This window comes from Bos mutus, chromosome 6 (genome assembly GCF_027580195.1).
Source record: "Bos mutus isolate GX-2022 chromosome 6, NWIPB_WYAK_1.1, whole genome shotgun sequence".
Lineage (NCBI taxonomy): Eukaryota > Metazoa > Chordata > Mammalia > Artiodactyla > Bovidae > Bos > Bos mutus.
In genome coordinates this window covers 115,334,981-115,356,611 of record NC_091622.1, presented here as the reverse complement: position 1 = coordinate 115,356,611, position 21,631 = coordinate 115,334,981, and the positions used below count along the sequence as shown (strand labels likewise).

At 43.9% G+C, this 21,631-nt stretch overlaps 1 protein-coding gene across 11 annotated transcripts in view; it reads left to right on the top strand.

The window, feature by feature from the left end:
• Positions 1 to 21,631, top strand: part of ADD1 (adducin 1) — a 91,325-nt gene that overhangs the window by 47,222 nt on the left and 22,472 nt on the right. For all 11 annotated transcript variants that reach the window (XM_070372790.1, XM_070372791.1, XM_070372794.1 and 8 more), the window contains 5 exons: positions 620 to 834; positions 4,444 to 4,606; positions 11,400 to 11,551; positions 20,059 to 20,139; positions 20,322 to 20,471. In XM_070372790.1, the coding sequence (XP_070228891.1) occupies positions 640 to 834; positions 4,444 to 4,606; positions 11,400 to 11,551; positions 20,059 to 20,139; positions 20,322 to 20,471 (741 nt within the window). In that variant the 5' untranslated portion in view covers positions 620 to 639. The remainder of the gene's footprint in view (positions 1 to 619; positions 835 to 4,443; positions 4,607 to 11,399; positions 11,552 to 20,058; positions 20,140 to 20,321; positions 20,472 to 21,631) is intronic.

The following is a 21,631-nucleotide window of genomic DNA, read 5'->3' as shown; positions in this document are numbered from 1 at the left end:
GTAGCTATATTAGCAAACTGTTAAATTTGAGCCATTTGGGCATCTTTTCAGGTTACTTACCAACTCAAGGACATATTGACATTTTCAGAGCCCAGTGTTACTGTTCTCAGAACTGAGAAGGTGGTGGTGGTGACCATTTCCCATTTGTGTGAATACAGATGGATAAGCAGCTTCCCTCTGACCTGTGTGGAGAATCCTTTGCAGAGTCGCCACCAGTACTTTTTGGGGAAAATGTCAGGAATCAAATGTCTCTGGAAATTAACTGTGCTGCTATTAGAAGATCTTGTTTGTTTGGGACAGTGTGGTGACTTTATCTTGGGGTCAAATTTTTAATATCTAAAGAGTTTGTCAGAGGATACGGTAGCTTTGTTAGGTTGTTCTCCTATTGTCTGCTGAAGAACAGTGGTAAGGACAAAACTGCCCCTGGTTGGTGGGAGGGTGGGGGATGATGGCCAGCCATGGGCGTGCGAAGCCATGAGCAAGCACCGCCCGTCATGACTGCCTGGTGGGTCAGTTGGGGTGCCCTCGTGCTGGAGACCGTTTATCAGGCTGACGCACTGTCATGAAATGCTGCTGGGCACGCATGCAAAACAGTGCTTTCTTTTGTTTGATTCCGTAGGAACCTAGAAGGACTGTGCGATGAATGGTGACACTCAGGCTGCAGTGGTGACCTCACCACCCCCGACCACAGCCCCTCACAAAGAGCGGTATTTCGACAGAGTGGATGAGAACAATCCAGAATACTTGCGAGAGAGGAACATGGCGCCAGACCTTCGCCAGGACTTCAACATGATGGAGCAGAAGAAGCGGGTGTCCATGATCCTGCAGAGTCCCGTAAGGCTTTTCTTTGGCCCTGGGCCCCTTGTCTGCTTCCATTTCTTCAGCTTGTCTGCTCTGTTGTGTTTTTTAAAAGTCCATTTATCTGAACACAGGAGTTAGTGCCTTATGTATGTATATGTATGGCTGTTGAAGAGTTAAGTTTAGTTCAAGTCATCAGACAAAACAAATGAAAAAGTTTCAATATCATAAAAGATAGGAGATGTTTATTTCTCCTTTTTATACTCTCTCTGCTTTTCCAGGAAGGCTGTATATATATTGGGACCATTTAAAAATTAGCCTTTCCTCCAAAACACCTGGCTTCGTGCTGGGCATTTAGTAGACCTTAGCAGTCAGTATCTGATTGTTGATTGGTTTTACCTTTAATTATGGTCGGCATGTGAACTACAATCACACCCAACTAAGTGTCTCCTTTTTGCATCTTTAGGTAAAGTAGTGCTGTTTTTGTTGCCAAAACATATGCGTTGGGGTCTGGCTGCCCGCCATTCCAAAGCCAATAAGCAGGCCAGGTTGGTGGAAAGGAACGTTTGCTTTTTATCAGATGCCAGCAACTGGTGGGGAGAGTGGTGGACATCTGTCCAAAGGCTGACTCCTGCCCCGCCCCCCACAAGCAGGGGATGAGAGCTTTTATAGAGTGAGGGGAGGTTATATGCAGAAACAGCAGTGATCTCTAACAGTCATGTTCAGCTGGTAGTCAGTGGTCAGATTAGCACCATCTTGGTTGCTGTAGGTGCAGCTCCTCTTCAGTTCTGGGGCGCACTGGTTCCCGTTTCTCTGTGGTCACGTTTTGAAATTGGCAGCTCATGTCCTGGGTACAGTCTGGTTATCATGTAGTTAACTTCTCCACCTGGGGTTTTAGTATCTATAAGACAGCTCACAGGGTATTATCTATAGCCCTTGAGAAACAGCTAAAGGTCCTTGACTATGCTTAATGACTATGTTGTTATTAGTTAATCTCCTTTGACTGTTTTCCTCGGTTTCAGCATTTCTCCCATCTCTGATTAAACTTGTTCTTTGGCTAAAGTTTCCCACTGGCTGAGGCAGGCAGAGGACACGGTGGGGGCGAGGGCCATGCGGGCCTGCTCTGTCTCGTTTTCACGGTTTGCTCGTGTCGGTGATGCTGCGTTTGTGTGTGTGTCACTCGTCTTATCATTTTAATCCACTGTTTTATTTCCTCAGTATTTGAGCTGTCACTTGGCAGATAACTCATTGAGTTTTTTTTTATATGTTGATCATCTCTATCTGCAAGGAATTGGGCATTTAGCAATAAACAAGGCATGTAAAGCTTTTGTGTTTGATTTTTATTATTCATATATAATTCCTCAATAATATAGCTTACAATAAAGTACACAAGTCTTAAGTACACACCTTGGTGAATTGTGACATTTGTGTCACACCTGTGTAAGCACCCAGAGCAAGTCTCAGACTTTACATTCTAGTTGAAGGAGATAACCAAGAAGCAACAAGCATAACGCAGTGCAGGGAACAGTTGGCTGATTAGATTGTGTGTGACCAGTTAGAACAGGCCTCTCTGAGTAAGGGAGTCTGGAGTCTGAACTCTGAATGACAGGAAGGAGCCAGCCTGCAGGGAGGGGGAGCAGCATTTCAGGCTGAGGGAGCAGCAGAGATGAAATTCCTAGGATAGGAGTGAGTTTGGGGAGTGAAAGGGCAGTTGGTGCGGTGTGGGCACAGGGAGCGAGAGGGAGGAGGAGGTGCGATGTGGTTGGAGGGGAGGAGGGCACGGGGCACGGTCCTAGGAGGCCTGTAAGCTCAGCTCAGAAGTGTTTGCATTCAGAGCACAGCAGAGGGTCACTGGAGGGCTGCAGGTGGGAATGGCGATGTTCAGTCTGAGTCATTCTGGGTTGGTAGAGAGAGAGCATCGTACAGGACGAGAGAGGAAGCTGTCTTCAAACAGGAGGTCTGGTAGCTTGGCCAGGGCGATGGTGGTGGAGGTGGAGAGAGGTAGGCTCCTTTGTGTATTTCGAAGGTGGGATAAGTAGGACTTGCTGATGGACGTGGAGGAAGAGCTGAGAGAGGGAACGAAAGAATCAGGACAACATCTAGACCTGGCTTGAGAATAAGTAACTAAGTGAACATCACTGAGGAGAGAGTGAAGAAACTAAACTTTCAACATCGGGTGTGTGCCAGGCACCATGCGGGGCACCGGGGGTGTTGCGAACACAGTCAATGTTAGAGCGCTGCTGACCCACGTGCCCTGTGAGGTCCGGAAAGAGGAGGACACTAGAGAAAAGGCTGGTAAGTCCGGAGGTCCCTGGGTAGCGTGGACCCAGTGTTGGTGTTTGCGTTTTAGGAGCTGCAGCCAGGGGTGGGAAGGCCCTCTCTGTGCGTGCGGATGCCAGCAGTTGGGGGCTGTGAGAGGGAACCTGTGAAGTTGCCTTCAGGATTCTCTGTTCTCCTCGGAGTAACCATGGAAGTCATCTGCTCAGAGTGGGCACGGGGAGTGGTGTAGAGGAGTAGATGAGGGAGGCGGTAGAGAAGTTGGGAACGCACTCAAAAGGGTGCGCTCAGGCCAGTGCTCATGAATAGAAAGGGTGAAGAGTTGAATTTACCTGGGGCTGGGATTTTGCCAGATGAAGTGGCAGGGAGTCAGAGCTGTAAGCAAGGGTGTGCTTAGAGTGTTAAACCAAGGGCCTCAGCTGAGTGAGGGGACGATGCTGGCTTGCCATGAGGTCTTAGGACCATGATGGGGTTGAAAGGAGGGTGAGCTAGACACTAGGAGAGGGTGTGTGGAGAGCACGTGCTTGGCTCCGAGGTCAAAGAGGGGCGCAGTTGCTAGGAATGAGGAGGTCTCGGGCATGAGGGTGGAAATAGGCCACAGTGAACTGAGTGACATGGTCACTGGGGAGAGGCTGTCAGAGGGCTGAGAGGCGGGAGTGTGGCTGTTGGACCATCAGGAGTTAGGACCAAGCCAGCAGACAAGCTCATTGCTAGTGACTGCTTACTGGGACCAGAGGCTGGGATCCAGGTGGGTGTTTCCAGGCTCACTGCTCACAGCTAAGCTCGGCCCTGTATTGCACATACGGCTCATCCAGAATGCTGCTGAGACAGACGGTCGGTGCCTTGTACTAGGGACTTTTTCTGTTTGCATCTCCCTTACTAAGCTTTAAGTTCCTTGATGACAAAGCAGTTTTTTTTCCCCCAGTATCTGTATGTTCTCAGTGCCTGCTGTCTTTAATTTTTTTGCCTTTCATGTTGAATGTGTGCATAGAATTACATTGTAAGGCGACTGAGTGTATTTAATCAGTTCTCTTCTGTTTAAAATGTAGACTGTTACCTCTTTTCACTTTTATTGGTAATACTGGAATGAACATCCTTACGAATAAACCTTTGAGCACATCTCTGATTAGTTCTTTAGAAATGATTCCTAGGAATAGAGTGTTTATTCAGATTGTTTAGCTTTTACCTTGTTAAATTACTTTTCCAAAAAGAATGTACTAATTTCTGTTCCAAGCAGTGATGTGTGAGAATACCCATCTGCCTTTGCAGCAGTGGATGAAAACAAAACAAAAAAAAGTTGATCTGTGTGATAGTGAGCCTTGCTGTGTGTCTCAAGGTGTCTCATTGTTTTAATTTGCCTTTTATTAGGCTTTCTGTGAAGAATTGGAGTCAATGATACAGGAACAGTTCAAGAAGGGGAAGAATCCCACAGGCCTGTTGGCCTTGCAGCAGATTGCAGATTTCATGACCACAAACGTACCCAATGTCTACCCGGCAGCTCCACAAGGAGGGATGGCGGCCTTGAACATGAGTGAGTACTTTCTGACTGTGCACATGCTCTGCCGTTTTGCAGGTCGAATTTCCTAGGTCTTTGTTAAGTCAAATAGGTGAGCACTCATAGTGTAACGCATGGAATTGAGTTTTGTTTTTCTTTTAAATTGAACTTCAGTTATAATAAAAGATAGGCCTGAAAATATCTTAACTCTGTGTTAGTTGCTCAGTCGTGTCTGACTCTTCTGCGACCCCGTGAAGTTTAGCCCACCGGACTTGTCTGTCCATGGAATTCTCCAGGCAAGAATACTGCAGTAGGTTGCCATTTCCTTCTCCAGGGATCTTCCTGACACAGGGACCAAGCCTGGGTCTCTGCACTGCAGGCGTCTCTACCGACCGAGCATCAGCCAGACTGCAGAGGGCTCCTTTTGTTAGGAGCCAGTGAGACTGTTATTTCTTAGGCAGATGGCTTTTTATTAATATGTGGCTTCTCAGACCCTTTGTGAATTAAAAAGAAAAAAACTAATCAGAAATAATGCTTGCGGAGAAGCATGTTGATTTTGCCTGAACTTATTTCAGCCAAGCCAGCCTTTCTTATTTACCATTCTTCACTGCTGTTTGCAAATGAACGAGAAACAGAGAAATTCCAATAGAAAGTCAGAAGGAAAATGTTGGGTGGGTACATGTGAGCACAGAATGGTTAGTTGTGCAGAGATGGCGCTTTGTTGTGGCTGTTGAATTTGTGAGCATGCACGAGGCCAGGTGGAGCCTGGGCACCCTGCAGGTCAGCTGTCTCAGCCTCCGTGCACTGTGCGAGAATCCGTTTGATGCGCTGGATAATGAGCTCTGACTGACTGAAGGGTTTGGTTTCCATTGGGTCACGAGCCACCTGCTGGTTTCCTGTCCGTTCTCTCTTCTTGGAAGTTAATTGACTTTCGCGCAAGTGTTTGCATCGTTGATACCCACCGAGTGTTAAGAATCACACATGAGTTCCTAACTCACACTTCCATCCCGAAGTCGAATGACAGTCATTAGGTTTCCATGTTTTCACATGGATTTCTAAGAGAGTCTAGTGATATTTATATGAATTGGATTATAAAGGACAATTAATATATTTACTCACATATTTTTTTTTCTTTTATTTGCATTTATTTTTTGTGGCATTTGTTCCCAGGCCCTAAGTTTTTGCTTGTTCAGTTTCTTCTGGGGGATCTTTTTCTTCCGTGCAGCCTTCTCTTCTGGTTTAGGAACAGTGTACTCTTTTTTCCAGTAAGGATCATGTCAGTATGGCAGGGAGAACTCGTGCATGGGTTGATCCGACCATGAGCTCTGGAAGTCCTGGGGGCTTTGTTCACCTGGATGTGCTCAGTAACCAGAGACTCTGCATCGAGCACCTTAAGTTCAGCATCACTCCCTGCAGTTTTGAGCGGGAAAAACTCAGCACTCTTTCTGGGCCACCGACCCTGGATCCAGCCGCACTCTTTGGCCTGTGCGCACCTACCAATTCCATCGTTGTGATGACGTCAGAATGGCATGCTGTTTCTTTAAAGGGACATCTTTCAGATACTTTGTGGCTTTTCGGATATGCGTGCCCTTAATCGCTGGGGCAGTTTCATGACTGTTCAAAGTACATGAAGATTTGAGCCTCTTGATCTGCATGATTTTGTGAGGTTTTTTGGATCAAATGAATAGGGAACCATTTTTAGAGGTTACCTCAGGCTGCTTACCAGAAAAGCATATATTGTCTACTAATAGACAGAAATAAAGGAAATTTTAATAGTGCTACACCAAAAAAAGAAGGAAGAAAAAATTCTAATTTTAATTGTATCTAATAGTTTGTCTCTTAAATATGAAATTTTTATGCAAATGTTAACCTTTGTTGTGGAATATAGCACATGTAGATAGCGTAGGACAAAAATATATATAATTAATGAATGGTTTTTAGGTGAACTCCTTTATAACCAATACCTTGGTTAAGATTTACAGTTTTATCGGTGGCTCACCCTGCCCCTGCTCGCCCTCTTAAGAGGAATTAATCACCATCTTGACTTGATGGTGTCACTGCTTTTGTTTTCTTTATAGTTTTATCACCCACATGGTTATCCTTAAGCTTGATGGTTTGCTGCTGCTGCTAAGTCGCTTCAGTCGTGTTCGACTCCTTGCGACCCCGTAGACGGCAGCCCACCAGGCTCCCCCGTCCCTGGGATTCTCCAGGCAAGAACACTGGAGTGGGTTGCCACTTCCTTCTCCAATGCATGAAAGTGAAAAGTGAAAGGGAAGTCGCTCAGTCGTGTCTGACTCTCAGCGACCCCATGGACTGCAGCCTACCAGGCTCCTCCGTCCATGGGATTTTCCAGGCAAGAGTACTGGAGTGGGGTGCCATTGCCTTCTCTGGCTCGATGGTTTAGTGTTTGTCTTTTTTACTTATTGTCTCGTAAGTGTTTTTAAAGCTGCAAATTGCCCCTCTATCTCTCTTTTTCTCCTCACACTTTAAAGAAAATGGGATTCATTGACCTGTAGAGTTTACTGCAGCTTGAATTCTGCTGATTCCATCTCCGTGGTGCTAACACGTGCCTTTTGTCCTTGTATTTATGGTGAATTGGTAGCTGGGTCTGCAAGCCTGGGTATGTTTGGATTCTGCTCTTTGCTGAGCCCACCAGATGGGCGTCACTGTGTCCCGTCAGCAGGTGCGTATGTCTGCTCGTTGCCATTTGTGTTGGAGCAGCCGTGCGTGCTCAGTGCCTGGACCCATTAATTTAACAAAAGTTCCAAGATGGTGGTGTTTCAATTCTGTCATTCCTTCTTCTGTATTTACTAGTTAGAATACCTCTGTAAAGAGAAACTTCCCTGGGAAATGGTGAGTGAGCAGAAAGGGCGCTGCTTCGTTCTGTCACTCAGCACATGACTGCAGGGAGCTTGGTGCTCAGCCGCTCATGGGTGGCCTGCTTCTTGGTCAGGGTTTCTTATGGAGCAGAGCAGCCTCCTCGCTGCAGTCTACTGGGAATCAGCGCTCAGTCCGCACACAGAATGAAGCTTCCTCTCAGCTCTTTTGCTTACTCCATGGTACAGTTCATATAGGAAGAGTTCAGTTCAGTTGCTCAGTTGTGTCCAAATCTTTGCAACCCCATGGACTGCAGCACGCCAGGCTTCCCTGTCCATCATCATCTCCTGGAGCTTGTTCAAACTCATGTCCATCGAGTCGGTGATGCCATCCAACCATCTCATCCTCTGTCGTCCCCTTCTCCTCCTGCCTTCAATCTTCCCCAGCATCAGGGTCTTTTCCACTGAGTCCATCCTTTTCATCAGGTAGCCAAAGTATTGGAGCTTCAGCTTCAGCATCAGTTCTTCCAATGAAAATTCAGGACTGATCTCCTGTAGGATGGATTGGTTTGATCTCCTCGCAGTCCAAGGGACTCGCAAGCATCTTCTCCAAAACCACAGCTCAAAAGCATATATTCTTCCGTGCTCAATTTTCTTTATGGTCCAGCTCTCTCATCCGTACATGACTGCTGGAAAAAACCCTTTTTTTCCAACCCTTTTTTACCAAGCTATCTAGGTTGGTCATAACTTTCCTTCCAAGGAGTAAGCGTCTTTTAATTTCATGGCTGCAGTCACCATCTGCAGTGATTTTGGAGCCCCCAAAAATAAAGTCTGACACTGTTTCCACTGTTTCCCCATCTATTTCCCATGAAGTGATGGGACCGGATGCCATGATCTTCGTTTTCTGAATGTTGAGCTTTAAGCCAATTTTTTCACTCTCCACTTTCACTTTCATCAAGAGGCTTTTTAGTTCCTCTTCACTTTCTGCCATAAGGGTGGTGTCATCTGCATATCTGAGGTTATTGATATTTCTCCTTTCCTATTTTGTGTATCTTAAATACATAATTCATTTTCTTGGAATTTGAAGACAGTGTTTCTGTATAAGTTACTTGATTTCTTTCCTTGATGGTTGCCTTTTTTTTTTCTTTAGAGTCCAGAAATTTTGCCAGACAGTTTTCTCAATAATGTGCCCTTCTCTTCCGAATCTGTTATTTTCAGAGTGTTTTCTTGAGTTAGTTTTTAATATTTGTTCTGTTCACTTGCTTTTGTTTCCTGGTATACCCACTGGATTTTGTTTGTTGGATTTTTTTGTCTTAACTGTCACTTTTTTTTCAGGTCTTTTTTTTTTTATATTACTTTCTTCATTTCTTTATGATTTAAAAGTTTTTTTCTTCTTTCTCACCTTTATGCTCCTTTTTAGTATTTATTTTTAAAAGTGTTTTTCATTTATATCTAATTACGTTTACATTCCATCCCTCATTTCTGAATTTTTCCAATTATATTAAAATTTTTTCATACCTTCCCTAGTGGCTCAGATGGTAAAGAATCTGCTTGCAATGCAGGAGACCTGGATTTGATCCCTGGGTTGGAAAGGTCCCCTGGAGAAGGGGATGGCAACCCAACTCCAGTATTCTTGCCTGGGAAATCCCATTGACAGAGGAGCCTGGTGGGCTATAGTTGAAGGGTTGCAAAGAGTTAGACATGACTGAGCAACTAATGCTTTGACTTTCATTATTAATGCTTTTCTTTATTTTTTATGAAATAATAGGTTATAGTTTTCATTTGTTTTGTGGACATTTCTTTCTTGTATGCTTTCATTATGTGTAGGAATGTGATTTTGTTCCTTTTTATTTTAATAATTTTTGTGTGGTATTTGATCATGGTATTTTTCTGTTTATTTTTACATTAAATTAATTTTCCTGGAGGACTCTGGTTCAGGAATCGTGACTCTAGGGCTCCCTCTTCTGTTGTTTTTGTGAAGTGCTGAAATATGGCAGCTTATTCAATTCTCCTTACTCTTTTATCTGGATCTTTTCTTTTGTTTTCTTTTCTTCTCACTCCCACACTCCCCGCCCCTTTAGAGAGTCCTGTGCTGTTCACTTTGGGTTCCAGTTTCCACAGATTATTTTCTCTGTACTTTTGCTTGAGACAGTTCATAATTCCTAATTAAAATCAAATCAGCAGTATATAACAGGGAAGATCCCCTGGAGGGAGGGCATGGTGACCCATTCCAGTATTCTTGCCTGGAGAATCCCATGGACAGAGGAGCCTGGCAGGCTGCAGTTCGTAGGGTCGCAAAGAGCTGGACATGACTGAATTGACTTAGCAGACAGTATATAACAGGGATAATTATGTCATGACCAAGCATGATCATGCAGTCAAATACTTTCTTTTTCTTCCTTTCCAGTGTGTGTTTTTATTTTCTTCTTTTTTTAATTTTTATTTATTTATTTTCTTGCCTTATTTCACTGGTTAGAGTCCCTAGTATGGTATTTATTAAGAATGCAGGAGTATACATACATCCTTGCATTGTTCTGATCTTAGGAGTGAACATTGTCATCATTTTGTTTGATATTTTTAGTAGTTTTTTTGTATATGTCCCTTATCAAATTAAGGTTATTCCCTTCTATGCCTAAATTGTTGAGAGCTTTTACCCCGAATGAATGTTGAATTTTGCAAAATACTTTTTCTGCATCTGTTAAAGTGATTCCATGATTTTTCTATTTTAGTTGATTATATGGTGATTATATTGATTGGTTTGTGAATACTGAGCCAGTCTTTCTTTCTGGGATAAACTCCCTGAGTTATGAGGTGTTACTCTTTTTATATGCGTATGTGTGTGTTTGTGCTCAGTTGTGTCTGGCTCTTTGTGGCTCCATGGACTGTAGCTCGACAGACTCCTTTGTCCATGGGACTTACCAGGCAAGAATACTGGAGTGGGTTGCCATTTCCTACTCCAGGGGAATCTTCCTAGCCCAGGGACTGAACCCACATCTCTTGTGCTTCCTGCATTGTCCCGTGGATTCTTTACTACTGCACCACTTTGAGAAGTCACATCCTTTTTATATGTTGCTGGATTATTTGCTAAAATTTTGTTAAGTATTTTTGGGGTCTGTGTTTATGAGGGATATTGGTCTATTTCTTCTTGTAATATCTTGTATTATAATGTTTTTGTGTGGTTTTGATATCAAGGTAATGCTGGGCCAGAGAATGAGTTGGGAAGTGTTCTGGAAGAATTAGTACAGAATTGATATTGTTTCTTCCTTAAGTGAGCAATAGAATTGACACCACAGTCATCTAGGCCCAGAGTTTTCCCTAGGGGAATGTTTTTTCTTGCAAATTCAGCTTAATGAATAGGGCTGTTCAGTATGTCTATTTCTTTCAGAGTGAACTTTAAAAACTTTCGTCTTTCAAGGAATTTGTCTGTTTCATCTAAGTTTAAAAATTTGCTGTCATAGATGTTCGTATTATCCTTTTAATGTCTGTAGGATATGTAGTGATATTCCCTCTTGCTTATTTGTATTGGTAATTTCTGTCTTTGCTATGTTTTGTTGATGAGTCTGGGCTGGAAATGTATTTTATTTCCTTTTGTTTTTCATTTTGTTATTTTTTTAACCTTCTCAGGATTAAATCAGCTATTCTCTATGTTTTTGTTTGATTCCTATCTGCTTGATCTTTATTGCTCTTTTTTTTTCTTTTGGGGCTTAATTTGCAGATTTATTAGGTAGAAACCTAGATCATTTTTAAAAACCCTTCTAATCTATATATTTAATAGTGTAAGTTTTCTCTAAGTATTGCTTTACTGCGTCTCACAGATTTGATACTTTTTTGTTATTGATTTCTACCCTAACTTTTGTATTAATTTTGGGGAACATAGCTTTTATAAAATAGTCTTGGACATTTTCAAGACTTACCTCCTGACCCATTGTGGGAGGATTAGTATCTCAACTGTTTGAGTTACATTTGACAAGAAACGTTAAGTCTTTGAATTTTTTTTTTCTTTTATATTCCAGGTCTTGGTATGGTGACTCCTGTGAATGACCTTAGAGGGTCTGATTCTATTGCCTATGACAAAGGGGAGAAGTTACTGCGGTGTAAACTGGCAGCGTTTTATAGGCTAGCGGATCTCTTTGGATGGTCTCAGCTTATCTACAATCATATCACAGTGAGTATTGAATGGGTCATAACTGAACGAAAAGTGGAATATTATGTGTCTGCACAACCTCTTTTCATTAAAAGAAAGAGGGAATCTGGCTGAGCCAAAGTAAGTCTTGGGATACCTTCCTTCTGATTCCTGACGGCACCGTATACTAATCGGAGATTTAGCCAGTTTGAATTAAAGTTATGAGGACAGTAGTTGTTTAAAACTCTTTTCTTGATGATAACCTAATAAATGAGTGTTAACCAAATTATAGGCAGTTCCTAAAGTTCTCTTTAAAGTTGCACCATAAAGAAGGCTGAATGCCAAAGAACTGATGCTCTTGAACTGTGTGGTGTTGGAGAAGACTCTTGAGCGTCCCTTGGACTGCAGGGAGATCCAACAAGTCCATCCTGTAGGAGATCAGTCCTGAATACTCACAGGAAGGACTGATGGCTGAAACTAAAGCTCTGACACTTCGGCCACCTGATGCAAAGAGTCAGCTCATTGGAAAAGACCTTGATGCTGGGAAAGATTGAAGGCGGGAGGAGAAGAGGGCAGCAGAGGATGAGATGGTGGGATGGCATCACCGACTCAATGGACATGAGTTTGAGCGAACTCTAGGAGATAGTGAGAGACAGGGAAGCCTGGCATGCTGCAGTCCGTGGGGTTGCAAAGAGTCGGACACAACTTAGTGCCTTAGGGCAACAACAAAAAGTTGTAATGACTAAAATGCCAAGAATGAAGATATTTTGTTTCCTACTTTGACAAAAGCCTTCTGTCTTTCATACTTATTTCTTGCAACTATTCCAGTTAGCCATTTATCAACATTACTAGGACCTCTTGTTTTCTTCAGTTCATTCTTGCAGTGAGTTTTTACTGGGCACTTACTGTAACTATTTATTGCTCTGTACTGGGCATGCTTCTGACTCTGGGGATGTATCAGTAAAGGAGACAAGTCCTGCCTTTCTGGGGTTTTCCTTCTGTCTCTCAGCCCATCAGCCATGTTCTCTCCGTTATGTCCAGCCTTGGCTCTCAGGGTCCATCATCTCAGTAACACTCTTTGCTGACACTGTGCTCTTCCTCCCTGTACCTGAGAAGCCAGATCCGGTTGTGCTGAGAGCCTCAAAACAGAGCCTGCTGGCTTTCTCCGTAGGTTTACAACCTCAGGCTCAACTAGACCCACACTGCTATCTGACAGCTGTTGGACGTTTCTCTTACAACCTCACTAAGATTTCTCCACTGTCTTTTCCTTTGTTCAAACCTCCTGACCCCTGCTCCCCACAAGTGACCATGTCGTCTTGCCAAGAAAATGGCACCTCTTTCCTGATGTTTGTTCCTGACCACCTGTTGCAGTGTCCTGACTCCTGCCTACAGGTCAGACTTTGTTTCCTGGCTTGGAATTCCATTGCTTCCTACTTTTTTTAGATTCCTAATGCATTATGAAAGAGAAGAGTGAAAAAGCTGGTTTAAAACTCAACATTCAGAAAACTAAGATCATGGCATCTGGTCCCACCACTTCATGGCATATAGATGGGGAAACAATGGAAACAGTGAAAGACTTTATTTTCTTGGGCTTCATAATCACTGCACATGGGGACTGCAGCCATGAAATTAAAAGACATTTGCTCCTTGGAAGAAAAGCTATGAGAAACCTAGACAGCATATTAAAAAGCAGAGACATTACTTTGCTGACAAAGGTCCCTATGGTCAAAGCTATGGTTTTTCCAGTGGTCATGTATGGATGTGAGAGTTGGACCATAAAGAAAACTGAGCACTGAAGAACTGATGCTTTTGAACTGTGGTGCTGGAGAACACTTTTGAGAGTTCCTTGGACTGCAAGGAGATCCAACCAGTCCATTCTAAAGGAAGTCAGTCCTGAATATACATTGGAAGGACTGATGCTGAAGCGGAATCTCTGATACTTTGGCCACCTGATGCGAAGACCTGACTCTTTGGAAAAGACCCTGATGCTGGGAAAGGTAGAAGGCGGGAGGAGAAGGGGATGACAGAGGATGAGATGGTTGGATGGCACCCTGGACTCAGTGGACATGTGTTTGAGCAAGCTCTGAGAGTTGGTGATGGACAGCAAAGCCCGGCGTGCTGTAGTCATGGGGTCGCAAAGAGGTGGACAGGACTGAGTGAACGGCAGCAGTGTGTTGTGAGGTTTCTGGCTTTCTCCCATCCCCTCCCTTTCCCTCCCCTTTTCTCTCCTGTTTCTTGTCTCTCTTGTGGAGGTGATCTCTTTGTTTGAACCACTTGATCTCATCTGTTTTTTATAATTTCTTTCATTGAATATTTTAAATATATATATTTATTGTGGCAAATGTACCTCACACAGATATAAAAGAAGTTATAGTCTTCTGAGTACTTTTAACCCCTTGAAATAACCGGCATTAACAGGTATTTAGATGTATTTAGATTACCCTTTTCTCCATGTTTAACACACTCAGGAAATAATACTTAACACACGTGTGTAGGTGTGTTTTACTTGTGGTCTCATAACCACTGGTATTTAGTTCAGCTCTATTCTTTTTTTTTAATAGTTGCATTTTTTATTTTTTTAAAAACAATATTTATTTATTTATTTTGACTTCACCGTGTCCTTGCTGCTATGCAGACTTTTCTCTCGTTGTGGAGAATAGGGGCTGCTCTGAAGTCACAGTGTGCGGGCTTCTCTCTGCAGTGGCTTCTCTCGCTGCCGAGCACGGGCGTGCGGACTTCAGTGGTTTCAGGTTGCGGCTCCGGAGCGCAGGCTCAGTAATTGTGACATGGGGGCTCAGCGTGTGGTGTGTGGAATCTTCTGGGGCCCCGGGTTGAATCCATCTCCCCTGCACTGCACGGTGGACCCCCAGCCACTGGACCGTCAGAGAAGCCCTCTGCTCCACTCTCGACTCCGGAAAACAGTAGCCTTTATGGTGGTGGCCTGAGGCCCACCTCTGTGAGCAGGGCACTGTGCCTCTGGGCTGCAGTAGGGATCTGTGCCAGAGAAACTGAGGCAACTTCCCCTGTGTCTGTTCTTTGCATTGCTGCAAAGTGAACCTTTGACAACGCGAATCTGGCCCTGTTGTATGCACACTGCCACGCTTGCGCAGTGCTTCCTCCACCTGGCACTCCCGCTTTGCCTCCCTGACGGCAGTTACTGTTGTCCACACTGTGCTTGCTTGTCGTCCATGTCTGTGTGTCTATATCAGCTCCACGACGGGAGCCTCTGGCTGTGTCCCTAGGACCAGTTCCTGTGCTGGGCACCTGAGGAAGGAACGCGGTGAACTCTCGGATGGAATGATGCAGTGAAATCTGCAGTTAAACTGAAATTCTGCTTCAGTAAAATTATGAAACAGGCCCTCCACAGCGTCTTTTGGTGTTTAATCAGTGGATCCAGTTAGCCTCCCACAAGTGCCGGCTCTCTTACTTGTGCCTGTGTGGAAATTGCTGGCCTCTGTGACTAATCATGTTTGACAAAATGCTTTGTGTAGAGATGTACTGCTAAATGGTTGCCTAAAAATTAGTTCCATGGAAATGTTGCAGCACTAATAGGAGCTGTGACCCTTGGCTTAATGCCACCTTACATCCTCTGGGTCTTTAAAAACTGTTTACTGCTAGTCCTGTTATGAATGCTATTTAAATAAGTTTGAATTGCTTAAATTGCTCCTTTTTCCCCCTTTAATTATTTAGGACTTGGCAGAATTAAAACATTAGTTGTTTAACTTTTCTATAAGTGTTCTGTTTGGGACTTAACACTGAGTAAAAAAAGAAATTGAAGTTACCAAAAAATACTTCTTATAGCTTGTGAGCTATAGGATCTTTAAGAAAGAAGGTTTTTGTTTTTCTAACTATTTATGGCATGCCTTTTTTTATTTCAAAGTCTAGGTATTTTCATACAGAGATTTAAGAGAAAAGACATATTAACAGTATCAGTACAACCAAATGCCCTCAGAGGTCATTGTGCCCTTTCTCTGAAAGAGGGCAATAGAGATTACCCGCTAAAGGGATTTAAAAGTGCTAACAGGTGTTAGAGGATTGGGGATGATTGTCTGAATTACATTGCTATCTTAAGATTGCTTTGGATTTAGAAAAGCTTTTGGTGGGGTGGTGGAGGGTGTCAAAAACCAGGATGGCCCAGCTGGGCTTCCTCTCTTGCTGGCACTTAGCTGATGGCAGGGCCTTTCTGTCCCTGAATGCCTCCTGGTGTCAGTGGAGTGCTGGGTTCACCTCCATCCTGCATTCCACGCAATGTGTTAACTCTCTGAGGTGGGGAGCTTCAGGGTGGGGGCGGAAACAGTCAGGTGTATTTGGTTTTGAGTGAAAGACTTTAACACTCATTCCTTGTGCACAGAAAAGGGGTATTAACTGTGGGAGACATGAAGTGAGACCAGTGCTAGTCCACTGGGGACTAGAAAACTTTCTTTGAAATGTTTTTTTTTTTTTTTTCATTCTGGGGCTTAGTGTTTAGCATTTTCTCCTTTTTGTTTGCAATTCAGAAAATTGTATGTTTTAAGCTTTTTCCATTAAAATGTGTAGATCTGTTGAACTCACTCTTGGAAAAATATGGTTAGGAAAGAAGTCAAAGAAGAAAACAGGGGGAATTCACTGGTGGTCCAGTGGTGAAGAATCCTCCTCGCAATGCAGGGGATGGGAGTTCGATCCCTGGTTGGGGACTCAGATCCCACATGCTACAGGGCAACTAAGCCCAGACGCTGCGCCTGAGAGCCCGCCCTGCAGTGAGGGGCAGCCTGTGCTGCACAGCCAGACGCTTAAAAAGGGATAACTAAGCCCAGACGCTGCGCCTGAGAGCCCGCCCTGCAGTGAGGGGCAGCCTGTGCTGCACAGCCAGACGCTTAAAAAAGGGATAACTAAGCCCAGACGCTGCGCCTGAGAGCCCGCCCTGCAGTGAGGGGCAGCCTGTGCTGCACAGCCAGACGCTTAAAAAGGGAGAAAGCAGTGTAAGTGCACTGGAGTCTTAATATCCTGCAGTGGGTGGGAAATGGCTCAGTTATTAAACACCAATTTGAGAGACGATTACATATTACGAAAAACAATTATAAAGACCATGTGAAAACATGAATATTATGAAAGTATAAAATGTATACTGTTTATACCTATATGAATTATGTGTCTGTACACACACATACACACAAAGAGAAAAGAAGTGATTACAACTGGCTGTGTAGTATTTTTGTTAATGTGGGACCTGACATCATGCTTCTAAAATTTATGTGTAGGGAAAAGGCCTAGAAGAGACAAGCACTCCTGACAAACTAGGTAATGTGCTTTTTCCTATCAAGTGTCAAACTTATGATGATAATGAAAACAGTGTTCTTTAGGCAAGAGAAAAAACAGATTAATCAGTGAGACAGAACCCAGAACTGGATCTGTGTCCATTGAAAGCAGATACACAAGAGTTGACATTGCAGATCGGCAAGGGAGTGATAGACCAGGCTATGGTTGGTGCCGGCACAACGAGCTTGAGAAGTCAGAGTGGGAAAGCTGTATCGGATTTTTCCCTTATACAGTACAGGCTTAACAAGCAATTCCAGTGATTTAAGGATTACACGTGAAAAATAATACTTTAATCATTTTGTTGTTCAGTCACTTAGCTGTGTCCAACTTTTTGCGACCCCACGGACTTCAGCATGCCAGGTTAGGATCAATATAAATGAAAAAATTGACTTTTAACCTCTGACCGAAGGAAAGTTGTCTTACGACACCAAAGCACTTATCATAAAAGAAAAGATGAAAAAAAAAAAAAAAGAAAAGATGGATAAATTTGACTATGTTAAACAAATTCCTTGTCATTAAAAGACACCATAAAAAGAATGAAAATAAAGGTTACAGTCTAGAATATTTTGCCTCACGGGTGCTGGTGGTTGTCAATTGCTTGGTCGTGTCCGACTCTTTGTGACCCCATGGACTGCAGCACACCAGGCTTCCCTGTCCTTCACCATCTCCCAGAGCTTCCTCAACTCACGTCCATGGAGTCGGTGATGCCATCCAACCATCTCATCCTCTGTTCCCTTCTCCGTCTGCCTTCAGTCTTTCCCAGCCTCAGGGTCTTTTCCAATGAGACAGGTTTTCGCATCAGCTGGCCAAAGTATTGGAGCTTCAGCTTCAGCATCAGTCCTTCCAATGCATGAAGATTCAGGGTTGATTTCCATTAGGCTTGACTGATTGGAGCTCCTTGCAGTCCAAGGGACAATCTCAAGAGTCTTCTCCAACACCACAGTTCAAAAACATCAATTCTTTAGTGCTCAGCTTTCTTTATGGTTCAACTCTCACATCCATACATGACTACTGGAAAAACCATAGATTTGACTATATGGACCTTTGTTAGCAAAGTAATGTCTCTGCTTTTTAAGGTGCTGTCTAGGTTTTTCATAGCTTTTCTTCCACGGAGCAAGCGTCTGTTAATTTCATGGCTGCAGTCCCCGTCTGCAGGGTTTTTGGAGCCCAAGAAAATAAAATCTTTCACTGTTTTAATTGTTTCCCCAAGTATTTGCCACGAAATGATGGGACAGGTTGCTATGATCTTAGTTTTTTGAATGTTGAGTTTTAAGCCAGCTTTTTCACTTTCCTCTTTCACCTTCATCAAGAGGCTCTTTGGTTCCTCTTTGCTTTCTGCCATAAGGGTGGTGTCATCTGCATGTCTGAAGTTATTGATACTTCTTCTGGCAATCTTGATTGCAGCTTGTGCTTCATCCAGCCTGGCATTTCGCATGATGAACTCTGCATATAAGTTGAATAAGAAGGGTGACAGTATACAGCCTTGATGTACTCCTTTCCCAATTTGTAACCAGTCTGTTGCCCATGTCCAGTTCTAACGGTTGCTTCTTGACCTGCATATAGGTTTCTCAGGAGGCAAGTAAGGTGGTCTGGTATTCCCATCTCTTGAAGAATTTTCCACAGTTTGTTGTGTTCCACACAGTCAAAGGCTTTAGTATAGTCAATGAAGCAGAGGTAGATGTTTTTCTGGAACTTTCTTGCTTTTTTTATGATCCATCAGATGTTGGCAATGTGATCTCTGGTTCCTCTGCCTTTTCTAAATACAGCTTGAGCATCTGGAAGTTCTCAGTTCATGTACTGTTAAATCCTAGCTTGGAGAATTTTGAGCATCACTTTGCTAGCGTGTGAAATGAGTGCGATTGTGCAGTAATTTGAACATTCTTTGGCATTGCCTTTTTTTGGGATTGGGTTAAAACTGATCTTTTCCAGTCCTGTGGCCACTGCTGAGTTTTCCAGATTTGCTGGCATATTGAATGTAGCACTTTAACAGCGTCAGCTTTTTGGAGTTGAAGTAGCTCAGATGGAATTCCATCACCTCCATTAGCTTTGTTCATAGTGATGTTTCCTAACGCCCACTTGACTTGGCACTCCAGGATGTCTGCCTCCAGGTGAGTGATCACATCATCGTGGTTATCTGGGTCATTAAGATATTTTTTGTATAGTTCTGTGTATTCTTGCCACCTCTTTTAATATCTTCTGCTTCTGCCTCATGGGTAGCTAACAAAAAATTAGTATCCAGACTAGATACAGAACTATCAGTAAGAAAAGGGTGTGCGTGTGTGCTAAGTCACTTCATTCTGACTGTCTGCGACCCCATGGACTGTAGCCCACCAGGGACTATTTGCAGAGTGAAGGAGCGAGGCAGGCCATATGAGGACGTCGCTGCCACTGTCCACACAGACCCCATGTGTATTTCTGTTTGGGCCCCTGCAGAAGTCACTGTGCTGGTGAGGAAGTTGACCAAATGCCGTGAGGCCTTTCCAACCACCACTGAATTCCATCCGCCTGACGCTAGTTAGAATTCTTGGCCCAGGAGTAAATGTATTCCATCCCAGTAGGTTTGCGAAGTCTTTTGAGTCTGTTCCCAAATCATTAAAAATTAGACTACATTTCATTAGGACAGGACTCTTTTTTTCCTCTCTTAGGACAGGTCTCGTTTTTTTTTCCCTTTCTTAACTACATAACTAGCATCTCGCACAAATCCATCATATGTGACAGATCTGTACTGAACGAATTGTTGAAAGAGAACTATATTGTGGAAGGCAGAAATAGACCTGAGGAGTGAGGGTGCGATGTGTAGAAACTCTTCATCAAGCAGAGAACAACTTCCTCTTATTCGTGATTTTTATGATTGTTCGCTACCCTCTAGGTTTTGAGTACTTAAAAAAAATATTTTTTTGAGTTTTAAAAAGTAACTCTTGAAAAAAAAAAAAACTCTTGGTTTTCATTATTACACTCTTGAGGAGATCAGCTTTTTATACATGGTACTGGTTTGGTAGCCTATAGGTTTTTCTCTTCATAAGGTTAATTATCATGAATATGATCAAGGCACACTTTATATACCTAATAAGCTACTACAGCGTAATAATAGAAAGCTTTCAGATCACCTCTTAGCTTTGTGATAGGCCCTATAATTAAGTGCATTCCTGTGTAGCACACCTAATGTTCACAGAAAACTTGTAAGTCTATGGACAGGAAGAGATGCAGATGATTTCAGTAGGATTTTTGAGCTAATTTGCTAATTCTCCCCACAGACCAGAGTGAGCTCGGAGCAGGAGCATTTCCTCATTGTACCTTTTGGACTTCTCTACAGTGAAGTGACTGCATCCAGTTTGGTAAGAATGTCCTTGGCTTCTTGGGCATAGACATAAAATTCAAGAAAGAGGGCAAAGTCTGTTTTGTGTGATTAACTCACGGGAAAACTTTTAGGTATTAACACTTTAAACTTTGTTTTAAATAATTTCTAGTTAGGACAACTTGAAATCCTCATGATACTTGGTCTGTTTTCTTACTGCAGGTTAAAGTCAACCTGCAAGGAGACATAGTGGACCGTGGGAGCACCAACCTCGGTGTGAACCAGGCTGGCTTCACACTGCACTCGGCCATCTATGCTGCACGCCCGGACGTGAGGTGTGTCGTGCACATCCACACGCCAGCCGGGGCTGCGGTGAGTGTGTGCTGCTCTGGCAGAGCCTGAGGTTGGAGGGTGCTCGGGGAGCAGGGCTTCACCTTTCCTCTGCGTTGCCCTCCCTTGTCGCAGCAAGTCAGTGCCCTTCATCTCGTTGGATTAGAAAACTCTTTTACTACTGTGTGTGACTTTATTAAGAGAATATATATATGTTATATATATGTATATGTATTTAAGGGGTCCATTTACTAATTTTTTTTAAACTTCATTTTTTGTAATTTTATCTTTATTTATTTTTGGCTGTGCTGGTCTTCGTTGCTGCGTGGGCTTCTCTCCAGGCGCACTGGGGGCTCCTCTCTTGCTGTGGCGCGTAGGCTCTAGGCGCACAGGCTGTGGCTGCGGCGCGCAGGCATCCCTAGTTGTGGCCCCCAGGCCCCTAGCACAGGCTCAGGAGCTGTGCTCACGGGCTTCGTTGCCCTGAGGCATGTGGTCTCGGAATTCCCTGATAGAACCCGTGTCTTCAGTATTAGCAGTTGGATTCTTTACTTTACCACTGAGTCACCAGGGAGGCCCAGCTATCTAATTTTGAAAAACGTAATAAATCTGAAAATGTCGTAAGACTTAACAGAGAATCGGTGTGTTAAAGAGGGGAGTGAGACTTCAGTGCCTGGGAGGCTGTGTGGGAAGTGCAGAGTGACAGCAGTGAGTGGAGGCTCCTTGTTTGAGAGGAGGAGTGGGGGAGATGGGGTGGTGGGGGGAGGAGCTGTGGGCTCCTCCCTGTGGAAGGGCCAGTAGGGTATAGGAGACTTGCGCCTGCTTGATGGACTGTGGGAAGGAGTCCCGTATAGGTGGAGAGGTTGAGGCCTAGAGACAAACCCAGCCAGCGGTCCACGGGTAACCTGCCTGGAGTCAGCGGAACCTAGGTTGATTGTGACTTGGGAGGAGTAAGAAGCCAAGGGAAGGGAGATCCTAGCTGGTCCAGTGGGCAGGACGCCACGTGGTCACTGCTGTCGCCTGGGTTCAGTCCCTGGTTGGGGAGCTGAGATCTTGTGAGCTGTGTGATGTAACTGGTCCAGGCCCTTAGAGGAGACTCAGCTCCAGCCGTGAGCTGGCCAGGAGCCTTCCCCATGCTGATGACCAAGTCTGGGCCCTCTGGTACAAACAAGCCACCTGACAAAGCCTCAGACCCCTCAGTATGA